The sequence below is a fragment of the Gallinula chloropus genome (genome assembly GCF_964237585.1).
Source record: "Gallinula chloropus genome assembly, chromosome: 4".
Lineage (NCBI taxonomy): Eukaryota > Metazoa > Chordata > Aves > Gruiformes > Rallidae > Gallinula > Gallinula chloropus.
The window spans coordinates 83,823,044-83,839,276 of NC_140088.1; the positions used below are offsets into that span (position 1 = coordinate 83,823,044).

Consider the following 16,233-nt stretch of genomic DNA (forward strand, 5'->3'; position numbering starts at 1 on the left):
GTCCCGTCCCGGTTTCCCACATCCCGGCGTGTCCCGTCCCGCCGTCCCCGCGGTCCCGCCGGGGCGCAGCGCGGTCGGGCAGTGGCCTCTGCCGGTCGGCGGGGGAACGGCCCGGCCCGGAGCCGCTCGCCGGGAGCCCGGCTGGGACCCTGCGCGCTGCGGTACCTCCCAACTGCGTCCCTCACCAACTGGGAGCTCGCTAACTGGGATGCTTTGCTAACTGGGAGGCTTTTCCAACGGAGATCCCCAATACCCGGGATCGGTGATGAGTAGCAATACACTCAGTAGGGCCCACGCTAATTGGTATCCCCACTAATTAGCAGCTTGCTAATTGGGATGGTTGGTAATGGTAAAGACTACCTCTTTAGCTGGTAGTCTGCCGACTGGAATTGTGCTAACTGGGATGCTTGTTAACTGGGCTTACTGATAAAGGGGATGCTCCCTAACTGGGACCCGCACTGATTAGCACTAATTGCTAACCAGGAGCCCGGTGACTGGGATCTCCACTAACTGGGATACTCACTAACTGGGATGCCTGTTAACTGATACATTCGTTACCAGTGGTGCTCGCTAACTGGGATCCCCACTAACGGGGATGTGCTCTTGAGTCTGGGGGGGACAGAGATGTTCAGGACTTCAGGTGCCTTTGGGAATTGGTCCCAGATGCTCTGAGCAGCAGATGTTTCACTGGGAGCAGCTTCATTGCCACTGCCAACATGCAAAAAAGCTCTGGTATGGAGTGGGACTGAACCGGTGTGAACAGGGCAGGGCAGGAATTGTCCTCAGCCACTAACCCCATGAGCCCCAGCCCTAAAAAGAAACAGAAATAAGGAAAATTGTTTTTAAAAAAACCCAAAACAATGGCCAGTTTCCCTTTAGGTTCATGGAAAGGTACAAAACCTTTAAAGGAGGCATATCCCTCATGCTCCAGTTCCATATCCCACGTGTCAACCAGAGGGCAGACTCATCCCAGTCCCAAAGGGACCCATCTCAGCCCTGAGATGTCCAACTCTCCTGCACGACTCCCTCAGTGTGGGGCACGGTGTATTTCAGCCTGTACCATACATCTAGGGATCTTATTATATGCAGAAACTCCTCTGTTAAAGCTCCAAGAGCTCCTGGGCCAAGGAGTTCCCTGGGTCAACCACTCAGAGGGTTTAAATAAAGATCTTTTTCTTTCTGTTTTGGTGGTTTTTTCCCTGCAGTGACCTACAGTGCACCTACAAGTCCTGCTTGAGGAAACCTCCCTAGAGCTGGGTCAAGTCTATCGAGAGAAGCAGCGGAGCCGCATATCTTAGGATGCTTAAGGGAGGGCTTCACTCTGCATCCCAAATCCAAGTGGCAAGACCTTTAATAATAGGAAAGAAAGAGTTGATTTAATTGGGGGGGAAACTAGGATTTGGATAAAATGATCCAAGGGACTGAGGGTCAGGCCTGGATCCTCCTCAGCCACTTGATGGCAGCGGGTGTCCAAACACTTTGCTTTTTTCCAGTAATTTCAGCTGAATTGGTAGAAAATCCTCCTTTTAGCTGCAAATTTTCGGGGGCTTGCAGCCCCCACCCCATCCCTCAGCAAAGGATCAGCTCGGCGTATCAGTAATCAGAGGCAAAGGGATTTTGTGGGTGAAAGGCTGAGAGCTGGGACAGACGGACAGACAACAGCCAGATAGAGGGATGCTGCAAGACAGGGGATGGACACAAGGCCAAGGTGGGGCTCTGGGATCACCCCTGAGGCTGTCTGGGGAAGGGGGTGGGGGGGGGGGGGGGTGTGACTCTGGGGGCCCCACTCCTCTGCAGACGAACAATCCACACCCTGCCCAGACAGCCCAACCACTGACTAATGAGCAGCATTGTTATTAATTAGCTCAGGAGCTGGAGCCTTGGGGCAAATTTACCTCAAAATTAGGCAGGAACCATCCCTGGGTCCAGGTCTCCGACCTGGTGAAAGGAGATGCTCAGTTTGTGGGTGGCAAATCCACAAATTCCAACCCTCCCATGCTCCTTGCCTGCACAGCATCTCACACACACACACACACACACACACACCCTTTGAATCACCAACACTCCCCAGCTCTCCAGATCAGGGTTTTCCCACCTGGCTGTTTCCAAAGCCAGTATCCCCATTTTGGCCCCAAATCACTTGGAACCCAAGCCCATGGATGCCTTTAGCATCCCATCCAGCACAGGATTGTCAGGCACACCCCACACATCCCCCCCCCACCCCATCCTGGGGCCACCCACAGCTGTTTGCTGAGCTCCATCAGAGAGGAAAAAGGGAATAAAGAAAGGGAAAGTACCCTCTAACCAAACATCCCGAGCCCACGGAGAGCCTCCTGCCTTTTTATCTCCACCTTTTCAAGACTGTAATTAAGAACTAATAATACCAAATCTGCTGCCCTTTCATCTTTGCCCCCTCCCAGGGCCTTTATTTGCCCCCACCACAGCGCTTTGCGGGCTGACGTCCCCATGATAAGTCAGGGAGTGTGACATCACCACCGCCATGGTGCCCACTGTGGGCTTTGTAGAGGTTTTTAACATAAAGACACCTCAGGGGATCCTTCACCTGCCAGTACCAGGCTTGGATGTGCCCCAATACCATGGAACCAGGAAGGGGGGTCCCCATCCTCATGGCAGAGGTGGCCATGCAGCTGTGGAGCAGAGGATGCTCCCCTTGGCCACAGCCCTGTAATGACTTTTTCAGTGTCAGAACGATCCCTTGGTGAGGGGGTGGGGGGGTCCCTAGCTTGGGGGGCTGCACACACATGTGTGTTGGGTCCTGAGGGATCACGTGAAAGCCAAATGAGGGGGAGCTACTGCAGTGCAGATGTAGACCCCGTCCCCCCAACGCCCCCACGCCCCATTTCCTCCCCATAAACCCCCAAGCCCCAGTGAGTCCTTTGACCGGGGCTGGTCCCCCCGCCGCGCCGGGCCCGAGGTGTGACTTTTCCCAGCTCATTAGGAAAAGCTGCACGATTTTAAGAATCTCAGACCCTAATGACCATCTGAATCCCATCAGCAGAGAGGGGTGAACTAGGTGGTGCAGAGACAGCCCCCCCCCACCACCACCACCACTGCCTCTGAGCATCCTAAAAAGCAGCCATGCAGTGTTGGGGGGGGTGTCAGCGTGATGGACTCAGAATTCCATGGGGGATCCTGAGCTCCCCTGGGGGCTCTGGTGGCCTTGGGGTGACACTGGCTGTCCTGTGGTATTCTTGCCCGAGTATTGCAGAGCCAAAGCCACTCTGGGGAGGACACATGGGGGGGGTCTCCACCCTGGGGGAAGACATGGGGGTCTCCACTTCAGGGGCAGGTGGGGACACACATACACCAGTGGAGGACAGGGGGACACCGGCGTGGGGGGACATCCCCATCGAGGGCAGAGGGACACAGAGGGGACCTGGGACCCCTGCCCCCCTTCACCCACCCTAGCAGAACTCAGGACGATGCCACCGGTGAATGGACAGGACCAAGGATGCTCTGAGAGGCAGTGGCAGAGGATGGGGGCGGTTGTGACCTTGCTACCGTCACCGGTCCCACCCCGCCCCGTCCCCTCCGCCCCCCGCGGTCTTCATGGGACGGACGGGAGTCCCGCGGGGGCCGGTCGGGGCGGCTGTATAAAGGCGGCCGGCGCGGCCCCGAGCGGACCCCGCCATGCCGGCTCCGGCCCCGCCGCCCCCCGCCCGGCCCGGCCAGGCTTTCACGATCGCGGCGCTGCTGGGACGCGCCTCCCCGCCGCCCCCGCCGCCGCTCTGGGAGCCCCTCCTGGCTCCCGGCCCCGCCGCAGCATCCCGGGTCCTGCCGCCGCCGCCGCCCGACGCCCCCCGGCCCCGCTGCGCCGGCTGCTGCGGGGTCCCGCCCGCCTGGGCCGCCCGGCTGGGGGCAACAGGTACCACCGCCCCGGGAGCTCCCCAGATGGAAGCCCCCAGATGGGGGGGCACCTCCGGAGGGGGGGGTCTCTGCTACGGGCACCCACCCCCACCTCTCCCGTTGGAGGTTTCCAAAGGGTGGAATCTCCTGTCCCTCTAACGAGGCGGGGGGTGGCAGGGTGGGGATGGGGGAATCTTCTGCCCCCTCTTCAAATGGGGTTCCCCAATCAATGGGACCTCTTCTGGAGGGTGCTGCCTGCTTCCCTCGTGAGGATGTCTCCAAATGGGGATCTCCTTTCATCTCCAAGGGAACCCCTCCCCTAAAACAGGGATCTCTTCCAGGAGGAGCACTCTCCCCTTATCCCATGGGAATGTCTCAAATGGGGGACCTCTTTCCATCTGATCCGGGGGGGGGGATGACACAGGGACGACACACCCTTGCCCACTTCTCCTGTGGGATCCCTCTCAAGAGGACTTCTTCTAGGGAGGGCCCTGTCCACTTCTGCCACGAGGATGTCTCCAAATGGGGATCTCCTTTCACCTCTCCAAGTAGGGGACCCATACCTCCTGGGAGGCCCCTTCAAAGGGAATCTCTTCCAAGGGGACCCATGCCATCCTCTCTAGGGACACCCCCAAATAGTGGACCTCCTTCCATCTCTCCAAGGGGAGGCCATTGGCCACCTGTCCAAACGGAGGACCTCTCTTTCAAGAGGATCTCTACGGGAAGAGAGTATGTCCTCTTCCTCCTCCTCTTCCCAAGAGGATCTCTCCAACAAGGACCCTTTCTGCCCCTCCAAATGGGACCCTCTGGCCTCTCTCAGGAGGACACCTACCATCTCTTAATACTGATCCTCTCTAAAGGGATTATCTCCAAGAGGGACCTGTGTTCCCCTCTCCAAGGAGATCCTCTAAATGAAAGACCCTCTCCCACCTCTCCAAAGGGACGCTTTCTGCCTTACCAAAGGGGGCACCTCCAAATGGGAAGATCCTTTTGCCTCTCTTAAGGAAGGACCTTCCATGGGAGAACTGCATTCCAAACGAGACCCCTCCAAGGCCTACTTTCCACCCTGATCCCACCTCTTTCCCTCAACTCCAGGCTTCACAGTCTCCAAGTTCTGCTTCCCTGTCTTCAAAGCCAAGATCGGCAAAGCCAAGCGAGTCCGGACCATCTTCACCAGCGACCAGCTGGCCCGGCTGGAGAAGGAGTTTGCACGACAGCAGTACATGGTGGGCACAGAGAGGTGCCTGCTCGCCTCTTCTCTGCACCTCACTGAAGAGCAGGTAAGCTCCACCATGCTCCACCTTCACCTGCCCCCCACCAGCAGGTCCAGGGAGGTTCCCAAACCTGTATTGACGCTGGGTAGGACCTAGGCCATATCCCTCAGTCTGGGGCAGGAGCCATGCTGGGTAATAATTGCTGATAGTTTACACTAAAAAGCTGGAGGATCACAGATTGGGAGACTCCCAAGGCCACTTGGAGGGGATGAACTTATGTTCAGCTTAAAGCTAGATCTTCTCCACCACAGGCAGGTCCCAGCTCACCAGGTTCAGGTCCTGGATCGCCTGAGACAGTTTTCCATCTGACATGGGACAGAATGTGGCAGGGGACCTCTGTCCTGGCCAGCTGGGGCATGTGTGAGGCTGGGGACATTTAAAGGTGTGTGTAGGGTCTGGGTGCTGACTGAGGCATGGGGGTTCAGCAGATCATGGTCCATGCAGAAGCTGGGTTTGAAAGCCAAGCTTTTATTTCTTCCTAAGGTGAAAGTCTGGTTCCAAAACCGGAGGATCAAGTGGAGGAAACAAAGCCTGGAACAGCAACAAGCCAAACTAGCCAAAATGGGTTTGACCCCCATGCAGAGGAGCCCTGACTCACAGAGCCACCACAGCGAGGAGGACAAGGACTTCACAGCAGAGTCTGAGGACAGCCAGGAGGACACAGCCCCATGCTCAGGGACAGCACCTGCACAGACTGTGGCAAAGAGCTGCTGAACTGCCCCTCCGGGCTGCGTTTTACAGGTGTATTATAGGAATGTATCATAGCTGAGGGTGAGGGTATCTAATATATACTGGGCACCAGCTGCTTTTGCAGGGTGGAAATAAATTATTTATACAACTCTTGGGCTGGTCTTTGCAGGGGGAAGAGGTACAAGACCATCTGCCTGCAATGGCAGCAAGCATTCAGCAGGGGTTTCTTCATGGGAGCAAACCCTGGAGGTCTGGGGGAGGCGGAGACCACCTGCACCCCACACACACACTTTGCCCCATAGCCTGGTGCATTGCAAAGGCTCTGGGTGCTTGGACACCTCCCTGTGCTCTAAAGGAGTTCAGGACCTTCACAGAGCCCAGGTCCTTGTTGAGTACCTCCATTTCATCGTCCATCCACCTTCCTTCCTGCCAGTAGTATCTTCACTGTAACCCACAGCGCACACCTCCCAACCCAGTGATGGCATTCAGCTCTCTTGGGCTTTCAGAGCCAGGAAAGTTTGAGAAAAACAGGGAAAATTTACCTGGAGAGCAGAGCTGGCTGTAACTTTGGGCTGGGCACCTCATCTGGACAAGGATTTGCCAGGTTTTAGTTATAATCACTGGGTCCTGCCCTAGGCAGATGTAGAGGTTTCGCATCCAGCAGGTTTGGGCTGGACATGGACCTGGGGATGAGCCAAGGGGTGGACTCTATGGGGAGCTGGAGAGCTCCTTGCAAGGATGCAAAGCAAGCAGGTATCAGTGGCCCGTAGACAAGAGCACCACAGGATGCCTGAGTGCTCACGGGAGCAGCACTATCTCTTGCTGGTGGCCTGGGCTTGGGGCTGAGGGAAGATGGACCCAGATGGAGGGTTTATTTGAGCTGGTGTGAAACCTGATGGAAGTAGAAAGGGAGAGGGGGATGAGCCAAAGAGAAGGGAGACAATGCAAGGAGAGGGGGGACAATGCAAAGAGAAGGGGGACAACTGAGAACGGGATGGTGCAAGGAGAGTGAGACAATGCAAGAAGGGGGTAGGAGAAGAGGATGGTGCATGGAGAGTGAGACTGCAAGACAGGGGGACAGCGGAAGGAGAAGGGGGCAATATGAGAAGGAGACTACAGGGAAAAGAGGATGGTACAAGCAGAGGGACAATGCAAGGAAAAGGGGACAACAGGAGAAGGGGACAATGCACAGGGAAGAGGATGGTGCCAGGAGAAGGGGACGATGTGAGGGAAGCTGCCCTTTGTCCCGGCTGTTTTCAGAGCCAGGATTAGCCAGCACGTCTCAAAGAGCCCAAACTGTGCTAACGTCTTCCCCTGTCTGCTGAGAGCTGAGCCTGCGCCGCCGGGTTTAACCCGCTAATCTCACATGCCGGTGGGTTTATTGCAATCGCCCCCGAGACAACAGGGATGTTTTAATATCGCCCAGCCAGGGGCCGAGCTGATTGCCAGAGTTAAGTTGTTCTCAGGACACCTTTAATCCCCTGGGGGCTGGAAGCGCTCAGCCTCGGGCAGGATTTGGCCTCTCCATAGTGCTGGGCTCCTCTGGGGTGGGCAGCAGGGGACCTGTCCCTACTCCAAGGGATGCTCCTGCAGGGTCTGCCCAGGCTCAGACCCCTCTGCAGGCAGAAATTACTTTAATTAAAACTGCCAGGCTTGATCGAGTTTGTCAAAAGGTGGCTTTTCATGAGATGAATTAAACCACACTCATCCCTCTGGCACCTTGGGCTGACCAGGAGGTTTGTCTCATGCTGGGTGATGATCCTTGAGGGGGTGGCTGGACCCTGGGACTGCCCAGGGCTCAGGATGCCAGGGTGCCCTCTTCTACCTGCCAGGGGGACAGCCAAGTGCCAGGGTGGGAAGGCTGTCTGTCCCCTGTCTTCCTCCCTCCTGGGGAGGAAGTTTGCAGGTTCCTTTGGGTGGGGAAGGGACCTTATCTTCAGGACAAAGCAGATGATTACTGCTCATGTGGGATGAGAAAAGCCAAACACCTTGGTCTTCCCCTGATAATGGGACCGAATTCAGGATTTGCAGAGAAGCTGGATTCAGGTGGGTCATTTTATGCCCTGCCAGCCCTGGCATCCCAGCAAGGGGGTAGAAATGCAGTTTCCTTCTCCCATTGAAGACATCTCCCTCTCTAGTCTGGGAAGGAGGTCTGTCAGCTCAGCCAGCTCCTGGAAGCTCGACCCATGGACTGGGATCAAACCAAGGCACAGCTATTTGGCACTGTGGAAAATAAGGGACAGAGATGCTCCACGAGTTTGGCATGGTCTTGGTTTGGAACAACCCACCTAGGGCAGAGCCTTGGCTTCTCTCATCCCCCAGGAAAGCCTGTGCAGACTACGAGTGGAATTTCCTTACCCAGACCTCACATGCATCCCAAAATATCCACTAATCCCTTTCCAATGCCACCTATCACACTGCTGTCTTGATGACAGCGTTTCTTTCACCTGTCTGAAAAAAAAAGCAAGATGTTTTTCAGTGAAAGATAATTATGAGGAAGTGAGAATTAAGCAGCTTTATTAAGAGGGTAAAGGTTGTGTGCTAAAGATGCAGTGCTGAGCTTTCCTCAGCAAATCTGGAGATAAATGGGTGGTTTGTAGGAGGACAGGTTGGTTAGGAGACGGTGGGTGGGTGCATTAAGGTGGGCTATTTGCCCAGGTGAACATGTGGATAAATGGATGAGTGGATGATTGGGGAGGAGTGCAGGGCACTGTCGAATAGGTGCAAATGGGTGGCGTGGTAAATGGGATGGGATAGAAAGATAGGAGAAGGGATAAGCGTGTGTCCTCCCTGTCCCCCTCTCTGCCCTCCTTCCTGCCAGGATTACTCCTGCTGAGCACATGGCGACGGACGTGATTTGTTTGCAGGAGTCACGTTTACCCAGGCCCGGAGAAGTCTGCAGGATGGGGCGTTAGGATGCTGAAGCAGCAGGACTCCTACAGCCCCCCCAGTCCCTCCCCCCCCCCCAACTGCTTTCTCAGGAACCTTTTACAGCCCTTCTCCGAGCTGGCCGCCCCATCCTCCTCAGCTGATTGCCCCCTCGAGCTCTCTGTTTGGGGGGACGGGAGGGGGAGGGAAGGGGGGGGAATGTGTGTTGCTAAATGGGATTACCCTGTGCCGAAAACAGGCTGGGATGCCGGGTCGGGCAATCTGCCGGGAACAGAGGTTCAAGGCAAAGCCCGAGCCAGGACACGGGGGCGCCGGGGTCGGCCGTGCGTGTTTCCAGGCTCCGTCTCATCATGTAATCTTGTTAAATGGTCAGGGAGCATTTCCCCCTGCTTCTCCCTCCCCTTTAATTCCCGATTGAAACATCAAATAAAGCTTCCCGAGGCTGCCAGGCGGTTTCACCAGCTCCACGCTGCCGGTTTCAGTGGAAATTAAAAAAGACATCGTGACTAATGGGGGGAAACATCACAATATCCCATCCTTTGCAGTCCTTCTGGGATGAATTTGCCTTGAGCTGCCTCACTCATCCAAAAGAAACCCCAAAGGCACAGCTCCTTTGCATTAAACTCTCAGCTGGGAAGTAGCTCTTGGCTGCATGAAAATACAGGTGAAACAGGGTGACCTGCCTGGAAATGTGGTGAGGAAACTAAGGAGGAGTCTCCTTAGTTGAGCTTTGCAGTGGCCAAAAGCTCCGGGTTTAAAAACCTCAGGTTCTAAAGGTATTTACCCGATGATTTCATTGAATCACTGGCAACAAGAAGCATGGGGCTGTGGAGCATGACCCTGAGCTCAGCACCGTTGGAGGGGGAGCAAGCAGCAAGCAGTGCCGTGCCTAATCCTGCGTAGGGCTGGATGGGAGGTTTGGGGTCTCTTTCAGGAACTCTGTCATCCTCTGTCTGTGTTGGCCATGAGGCACATCAGGTTTTAAACAGCTGCTGGTGCTCACCCCACAGGCTCCCCTGCTTCCAGCTCCTTCCTCGCTTCCCATCCCAGTCTCTACAGTGGGAAGACTGGGAGGAAATCCCTTCCCGGCTCTGCTCCCAGCCACACACATGGCAGGGCCAGTTCGCTTCATTTTGGTGCAAGGAGCTGTTAAGAAAATGAGAAAGAAAAGTATGAAAATGGCACCGTCTCTTCCTTTTGGTTTGTGGCACAAAATCCCCTGGCCCTATGTCACTGCTGCCCTGGCATGGTTGGGTTGGGCTTTCTCTGGGGGTGTCCTGGGGTCCTTGCACTGGACACCCTCTGCAACGGTGTGATTTTATTTGAAAAAGTTGCTTAAGTCATGAAATCAGGTGAGCCCTGATGGTATGGGATGATTGAGGGGATCTCGAGGGGAGGTGCAGGACTGGCAGTCAGATAGAGCGCTCCCCAGTTCTGCCAAAACCTCCTCCTGGGGCTTCAGCTGTGATGCTATCGTGCCTCAGTTTCCCCATCTGCAGGAACTGGGCAAACACAGCCTTGGACACGCGTGGTATCAGCTCGACTCATGCCTATCCGGGCCGGGTCTGATACCGCTCCCACTCAGCACCCCTGCGGAGAGCCGAGCCGGATCTGACCCTCGCTCTGCCTCATCCTTCCCCCACTCCATCTCTATTGATTTAATAAGATGGAGAGGAATTAACGGGGGCCGGAGCATTGGAATAATGAAAGATGAACAAAGGGGCAGCGCTAGCAAAGATGCTGCCAGCTTTTAATGATGAGGCCGGGCAGATCCCCTGCTAGCTGTCCCTTTGGAGTGGCGATTAAGAACATACTGTTATTGTTAAGGCAGAGAGATAAATCCCCGCACCGTTTCTGATGTGATCAGCCGGGGCTTCTCCCTACAATTTGTGATCCTATTGTGGACGGTGTTTGCCCTGGGCAAGGAGAGTCTGGGAACCACTTATGAACCATCCTTTGGTCATTAGTCTCCTCATTAGGAGAGAACAATGTGGGGGGAAAAAAAGATAATTGAAGGGAGCAGCGGGCTGATCGTGCACTCAGGACTGTACCAAGGTTGCCGCAATGCTTAGTTTGTTTATAATTCCCAATTAATTTTAAATGTACGGTGTCGAGATGCTCTCAAGTACCCACAATTGCAATCCCTGTGAACAAGGTGAACGCGGCGCTCAGGTCTGTGCTTGACCGTGGAGCATCCTCCAAGGCCTTGCAGGACATTACCTTATTTTAATTTTCTTTTTTTTGTTGTTTCTATTTGTGAGGGGTGTTTACCCAGATTTTGGTAGGGGATGATAACCCAGATTTCGTTTGGGTGCCTCCCCATCGTGGACTCAACCCCTGCGGTATTTAGAGGGGCCCCAGACAGGCAGACAGCCTCCCAGCAGCCGGGGAGGGTGATGATGGTGAGTTGCAGCAGGTTCTGCTCACTCGTTTCACATCTGGCTGAGATATGAGGCCAGATGTGACATCGAGGAACAGCCCCGTTTGGATTAGGGACAAGATCTCCCCACGAAAAAGCCCGGGTGGAATTCTCACTGCGGTCTGGATTTAACTCGGATCTTGCCTGGAAATATCAGGAAAGCCCCGAGGCTGTGGCGGGGGGAAAGGTGCTTCGCCCCAGAAGCTTGGCAGGAGAGTAAGAGGAGAAGCAGGTTCTGTCCTAATCCCCAGGGACACCCTGCCCTGGTTGCCTGCAGAGCTCCTTGCCCTGGGGAGAAGAGCGACGAGTCGCAATTCCTCAGGATGCTTGATATTATCAAGTGCTAATGAGACCTGGATGGGGCTGAGGTGCTTTGCAGGCCATTATCCCAAATTAACCTGACAATGCAGCCGGCACCAGTGTCTGAGGGGCGGCTGGAGTGTGTATTGGCTGTCTGGGTCTGGGGGGAGAGAAGGATGCTGCTCTCTGCCTTCCCCTTCCCCCGCGCAACCTTCCCTCTGCCCGCACCCCTGAGCTGCAAGCAAGGGCCCCGCATTTTGCGGGGCGAGTTTTCCATTGCTCCAAGATGTCGAACCAGCTCCCCGAGAGGTCTGCCAAGCCGGAGCTGGAGTAAGGCGACAGGGATGGAGAGGAGAGGGGAGCGGGGCTAGCTCCTCCACAGACATACCCATCTCGGAAGAAACTTGATGTTCCCAAGCCCTCATGCCCACCCCACGCTGCTACAGGCTTTCACAGCCTGTCCAGTGCTTGGGCAGCAGATCAAACTGAGGAGTGTGCCAAACTGCTCGTCTGAAAAGCAACCACGGTCTCAGGAGCAGCATTTCTCGGGAGCCACTGGCCGCCCCTGTGCTGGGGTCTCATAAGGGGATAGATGGAGCTGCCTGGCTGCTCCTGCCGCCTGCAAACGGGGCTCCCATTGCTGTGTAATCCCCTCAAAAGTGCTGACAGTGCCGTGCCACCACTCCTGTCCTCACCCCGGTTCGGGTCTGTTAATGGGACCCTGGGAGGAACGAACACGCATCAGTTATCCTATGGACAGAAAGCCCAGGCTCCTCTTTTTGCAGCAAAGATGAAGCCCTGTTCCCCTCTCCCCATGGGATTCGGTGGGATCTGGTTTGGGAAGGGTAAATCACCGGCCTCCACAAGCCGGGTGATTTGGGGGACATTTCCCTATTGCCTTTTTATTATAGATTATTATTATGGATTATCATAGGACAAATGGCTGGGAAAAAATTGCCTGAAAGCTAAACACTAAAGTTGGTGTTCAGCACCCCATTTTTAAGCCAATTTTAGGGGTTTTTTTAAGAGTAAAAAGCATGATCTTGTGATTTCAGACTCCTTAGGTTAGTGGTGCTGGGCTAGTTATCCTAATGAGCACAAGCACACGCCTGTCTAATCAGTGACAGAAGCCCTGGGACCCATCTTCTCCCTAATAAGATGCGACTGAAAGGATGCTCTCGGTTGACAAAGATGCTTTCCCACTTGCAGAAGGACTCACGCCCCGGATTACGGATGCACAAAACCCCCATCACGTTTTCGCGTGTGCTTGCTGTGGATTTGGGGAAATTTCCGCCACTTCTTTCGCCCGCTGGGCTGGTTTTGAGGCTTGGAGAGGGATGGAATTGGAACCAGGTTCTTCCCCACCAATGGAGGCGAGGTGTGAAATTTCTCATGGGCAAACAAGTGAGAGCTGCGGGGTGCCCAGAAGAAGGGGGTCAGAAAAGAGGAGGGGGGTGGGAGGAGGGAGTGGAGGGAGGAGAAAAAGCAGCGGCCAGAGAGAAACAAAAATCCCCAAAGCAGCAACCTGGTTTGAAGAGTGGGGCGTTTTCTATGAGGGGATTGTAAAATGCGCTCTCTCTTTCCCTTTTGCAGGGGGGAATAAGGGCCCCCACTCTATCTGATAGTCATTAGCATCAATTAGCCCCGTTTGAAGTAGGCAACATCTTTGTCTCTTTGCAAAAAAAGAAATAAAAAACCTTTCAGGGAGCCCATAATAACATCTGGAGCAAGGAGAGGCTGAGCTCAAGTTCCCCACTTTCATCTCTTGTCGAGGTACTTGGAATGTTAATGCAGGCTCATTCTTTAATGGAGTTATCAGGAAATGCTTTTCACCCCCTTCCCTTTGCTCAGGGGCGATGTTTACAAAGGGCTAGGGGCTTTTTTTGGGTTGTTGTTTTGTTGTTGGGATTATTTTTTTTTACCCCCTTAAGAAAGCCCCCTTCTCCTTTTATTTACCACCAAACTGGAATAAAATAAATAAAAAAGCCCCCGCACACGAACACACCCCCTCCCCCCCCCAAAAAAAAGGGGGTCAGGGTCCATCCTTTCATCTCCCCTGCCCAGCTCCTTTGCTGGAGCAGATGGGGTGGGGATGGAGCGGGTGGTTCAACCTGATGTGGGCGGGGGGGGGTGGTGGTGGGGCCGAGCCCCCCTCTGCCTGGCTGCTGGGTGCTATATTTCCCAAGTCATTACCAGCGAGTGAAAATTTCCAGCTTTCGAACCGAAATGCATTAGCTGAGCACACAGTACTAATAGGAAACAGGACGCGCGTCATTAGGCAGCGGGAGAAGCCAAAGGGAGAAGTCAGTCGGGGCTTTTGCTGGTCCCTCCGGCTCACTGTCCATCCGTCTGTCCATCTATCCATCCTGCCAACAGCACCTCACCATAACCCCCCGCCCCACAGACAGCTCACACCGAGCACAACATAAACCCTGCCCCCTTAATAACCGCAGCATCTCCGACACCTCTGCCGCGGGATTACAGCGGCAGCCACGATTTATTATAAAGAGGAAAAGTCATTAAGAGATTTAACAGGCTTTTAATAAAGCAAATCCTAAACTCGTACAACGACACCCATATTCTAATCCCCACAACCTCTGAGCCAGCAGAGCCAGAAGCTGCAAAGATCGCCGGATTTTTTTTTCTCGGTGGCAGCCTTTTTTTGGGGGGGGGGGACGGAATGGAGAGGGGGTCTGGGGGTGGTGGTGTGGAGGCTTCGGCACTTGCCCAGCTTTGAACGTGTGATTTCAATTAAGCACATAGTTACGCGGCGGCGGGATTGGGGCTGGCTGTTTGGATAAGGAGCAATAAAGCAGCAGCTGTATTTATTCACTTATTTTGAAGCTGCCGTGGAAGACAGGATGCTAAACGGCAGGGGAAAAAAACAAAAAAAAAGGTATTTTAAAGGCAAACTTGAGGGACTCTTTTGTCTCCTGGGGGCATCCTCTTCCCCAAGGTTCCCGTAACCATCACCAGGGTGCCTCCTCGGGAGCGGGATAATCCTGCCCATGCATTCCCATAATTTCCATTTGCTTTGAAATGCTTAAAAATATAGAGATTCTCGTTTATAACGAGATCTATTTCTACAGCTCAAGCGGTGGAAAAGAAAACTTTAATGGTGTGAAAACTGCACGACTCCTCGATTCAAGGCAGGGTTTGCTGGCTATGGATGGCCTCCCCGTCCATGCAGAGATGTTTTGTGCCCGGTTATTAAGCCACAGGGGATTTTTGCTCCGTGCTTATTAACCTGGAGACTCGGGTCTGGGAATTTCTCTGTGTTTGCATACACCAGAGTGAATTTTCAGTGCAAATTTGGTGCTTGCAGAGAGGTGAGAGCAGGAACGTTCGTGTTGTGTGTGTGGGGGGCTGCGAATCCCCAGCGCTGTGTTTGCTGAGTACACTCGCAACTGGGCAAGGTGTCTGTGCCATCAGAGCAGGAATGTGTGCACAGCTCCGGGGTATCACACAGGTATAGGCACATCATGTGTGTGCACAGCTCCAGGGGTATCACACAGGTACAGGCACATTATGTGTGTGTACAGCTCCTGGGGTATCATACAGGTACAGGCACATCATGTGTGTGCACAGCTTTGGGGGTATCATACAGGCACATCACGTGTGTGCACAGCTTTGGGGGTATCATACAGGCACACCACTCAAAATAGACAGTTAAATTTCCTCAGCCTGTGCAAACTCCTGATGTGTTTTTCCCATATCCCAGACATGAGTACAGCCTCCCACACACCCGAGCAGGTACATGCAGACACGTTGTTCCCCTGGGTATGTCGGCAGGACAGGCTCGCACAGCCAGTCCCAGGGTACTGGGACTGTGGGTAGGGTTAGGCTGGCCTGAGGAGTGCAGCTGGGAGATGGGAGGTGGTGGGGAAGGTGAGCCTGTGAGGCCTGGGGGTAAGGTGGGGGTGTCAGGGGGGTTGGGTGTCAGTGGGGGAAGGTGCAGGTATCTACATGGGTGCCAGGGGGGTTGGGTGCTGTATGTGTTCATGCGGGTGTCTGTTGTGGGAAGCTGAAGGTGCCAGCGAGGTTGTGGAGGGAAAAGTGTAGCTGGCCATGGGGAAGGTAGTGGAAGGTCCATGGGGGTGTCTGTCTGGAGTGGGTGTCAGTGTAGGAGTCCATGGAGTAGGAGTAGGGGTCTGAGAAGAAGGAGTGGTGTGGGTGTCTGTGGGAAAGGAACGGGTGTCAATGTGGAGGTGCATTTGCCTGGTTTTTGAGTGTTGGTGTAGGTGTCTGTGGGGAAGAGGAAGAAGTGGGTGTCAGCATGGGTGCCTGTGGGGAAGGAGTGGGTGTCAGTGTGGATGTTTACAGGGATGGAGCAGGTGTTGGCATGGGGAAGGAGCATGGGTGCCCGAAGGGAAAGATGCGGGTGTCCCGGTGAGGGTCAGTGGAGGAGCTGGCAAGGAAGGAAGGGTGTCCGTGGGGGTGTCAGGAGGAGCATCAGTGGAGGAGCTGGCCTGGAAGGAGAGAAGTCCCTGGGGGTGTCGGTGGGGACGAAGGGGTGTCCGTGGGGGGTGCCGCTGCAGGCCAGCGGAGGTGGGGGCAGCCCCCCGCCCGCCCGCCGCTTTGCATAGGAGCGCGGCTCATCCCAGCCCACCGCGCTCTCCATATAAGCCGGCGGGGGCCAGCGGTCGCCACACCGGTCCGGCCATGCTGCACAGCCCGCCGCGCCCTCGGCCCGACCCTCCACCGCCCCCCAAGACCCCCTTCCACATCGAAGCGCTCCTCGCCCGGGAGCCGCCGCGCCGCGGCCCCGCCGCCGCCTCCGCTCCGCTGCCCCCG

The 16,233-nt window shown here is 55.1% G+C and overlaps 1 protein-coding gene across 1 annotated transcript; it reads left to right on the top strand.

The window, feature by feature from the left end:
• Positions 1–3,651: 3,651 nt before the first annotated feature.
• LOC311191184 (uncharacterized protein) lies at positions 3,652–5,855 on the top strand (the record flags this gene model as incomplete). Its single annotated transcript, XM_084263283.1, has 3 exons — positions 3,652–3,886; positions 4,963–5,147; positions 5,625–5,855. 3 exons carry the CDS (start codon positions 3,652–3,654, stop codon positions 5,853–5,855), a joined length of 651 nt encoding a protein of 216 aa, XP_084119409.1.
• Between the last annotated feature and the right edge of the window lie 10,378 nt (positions 5,856–16,233).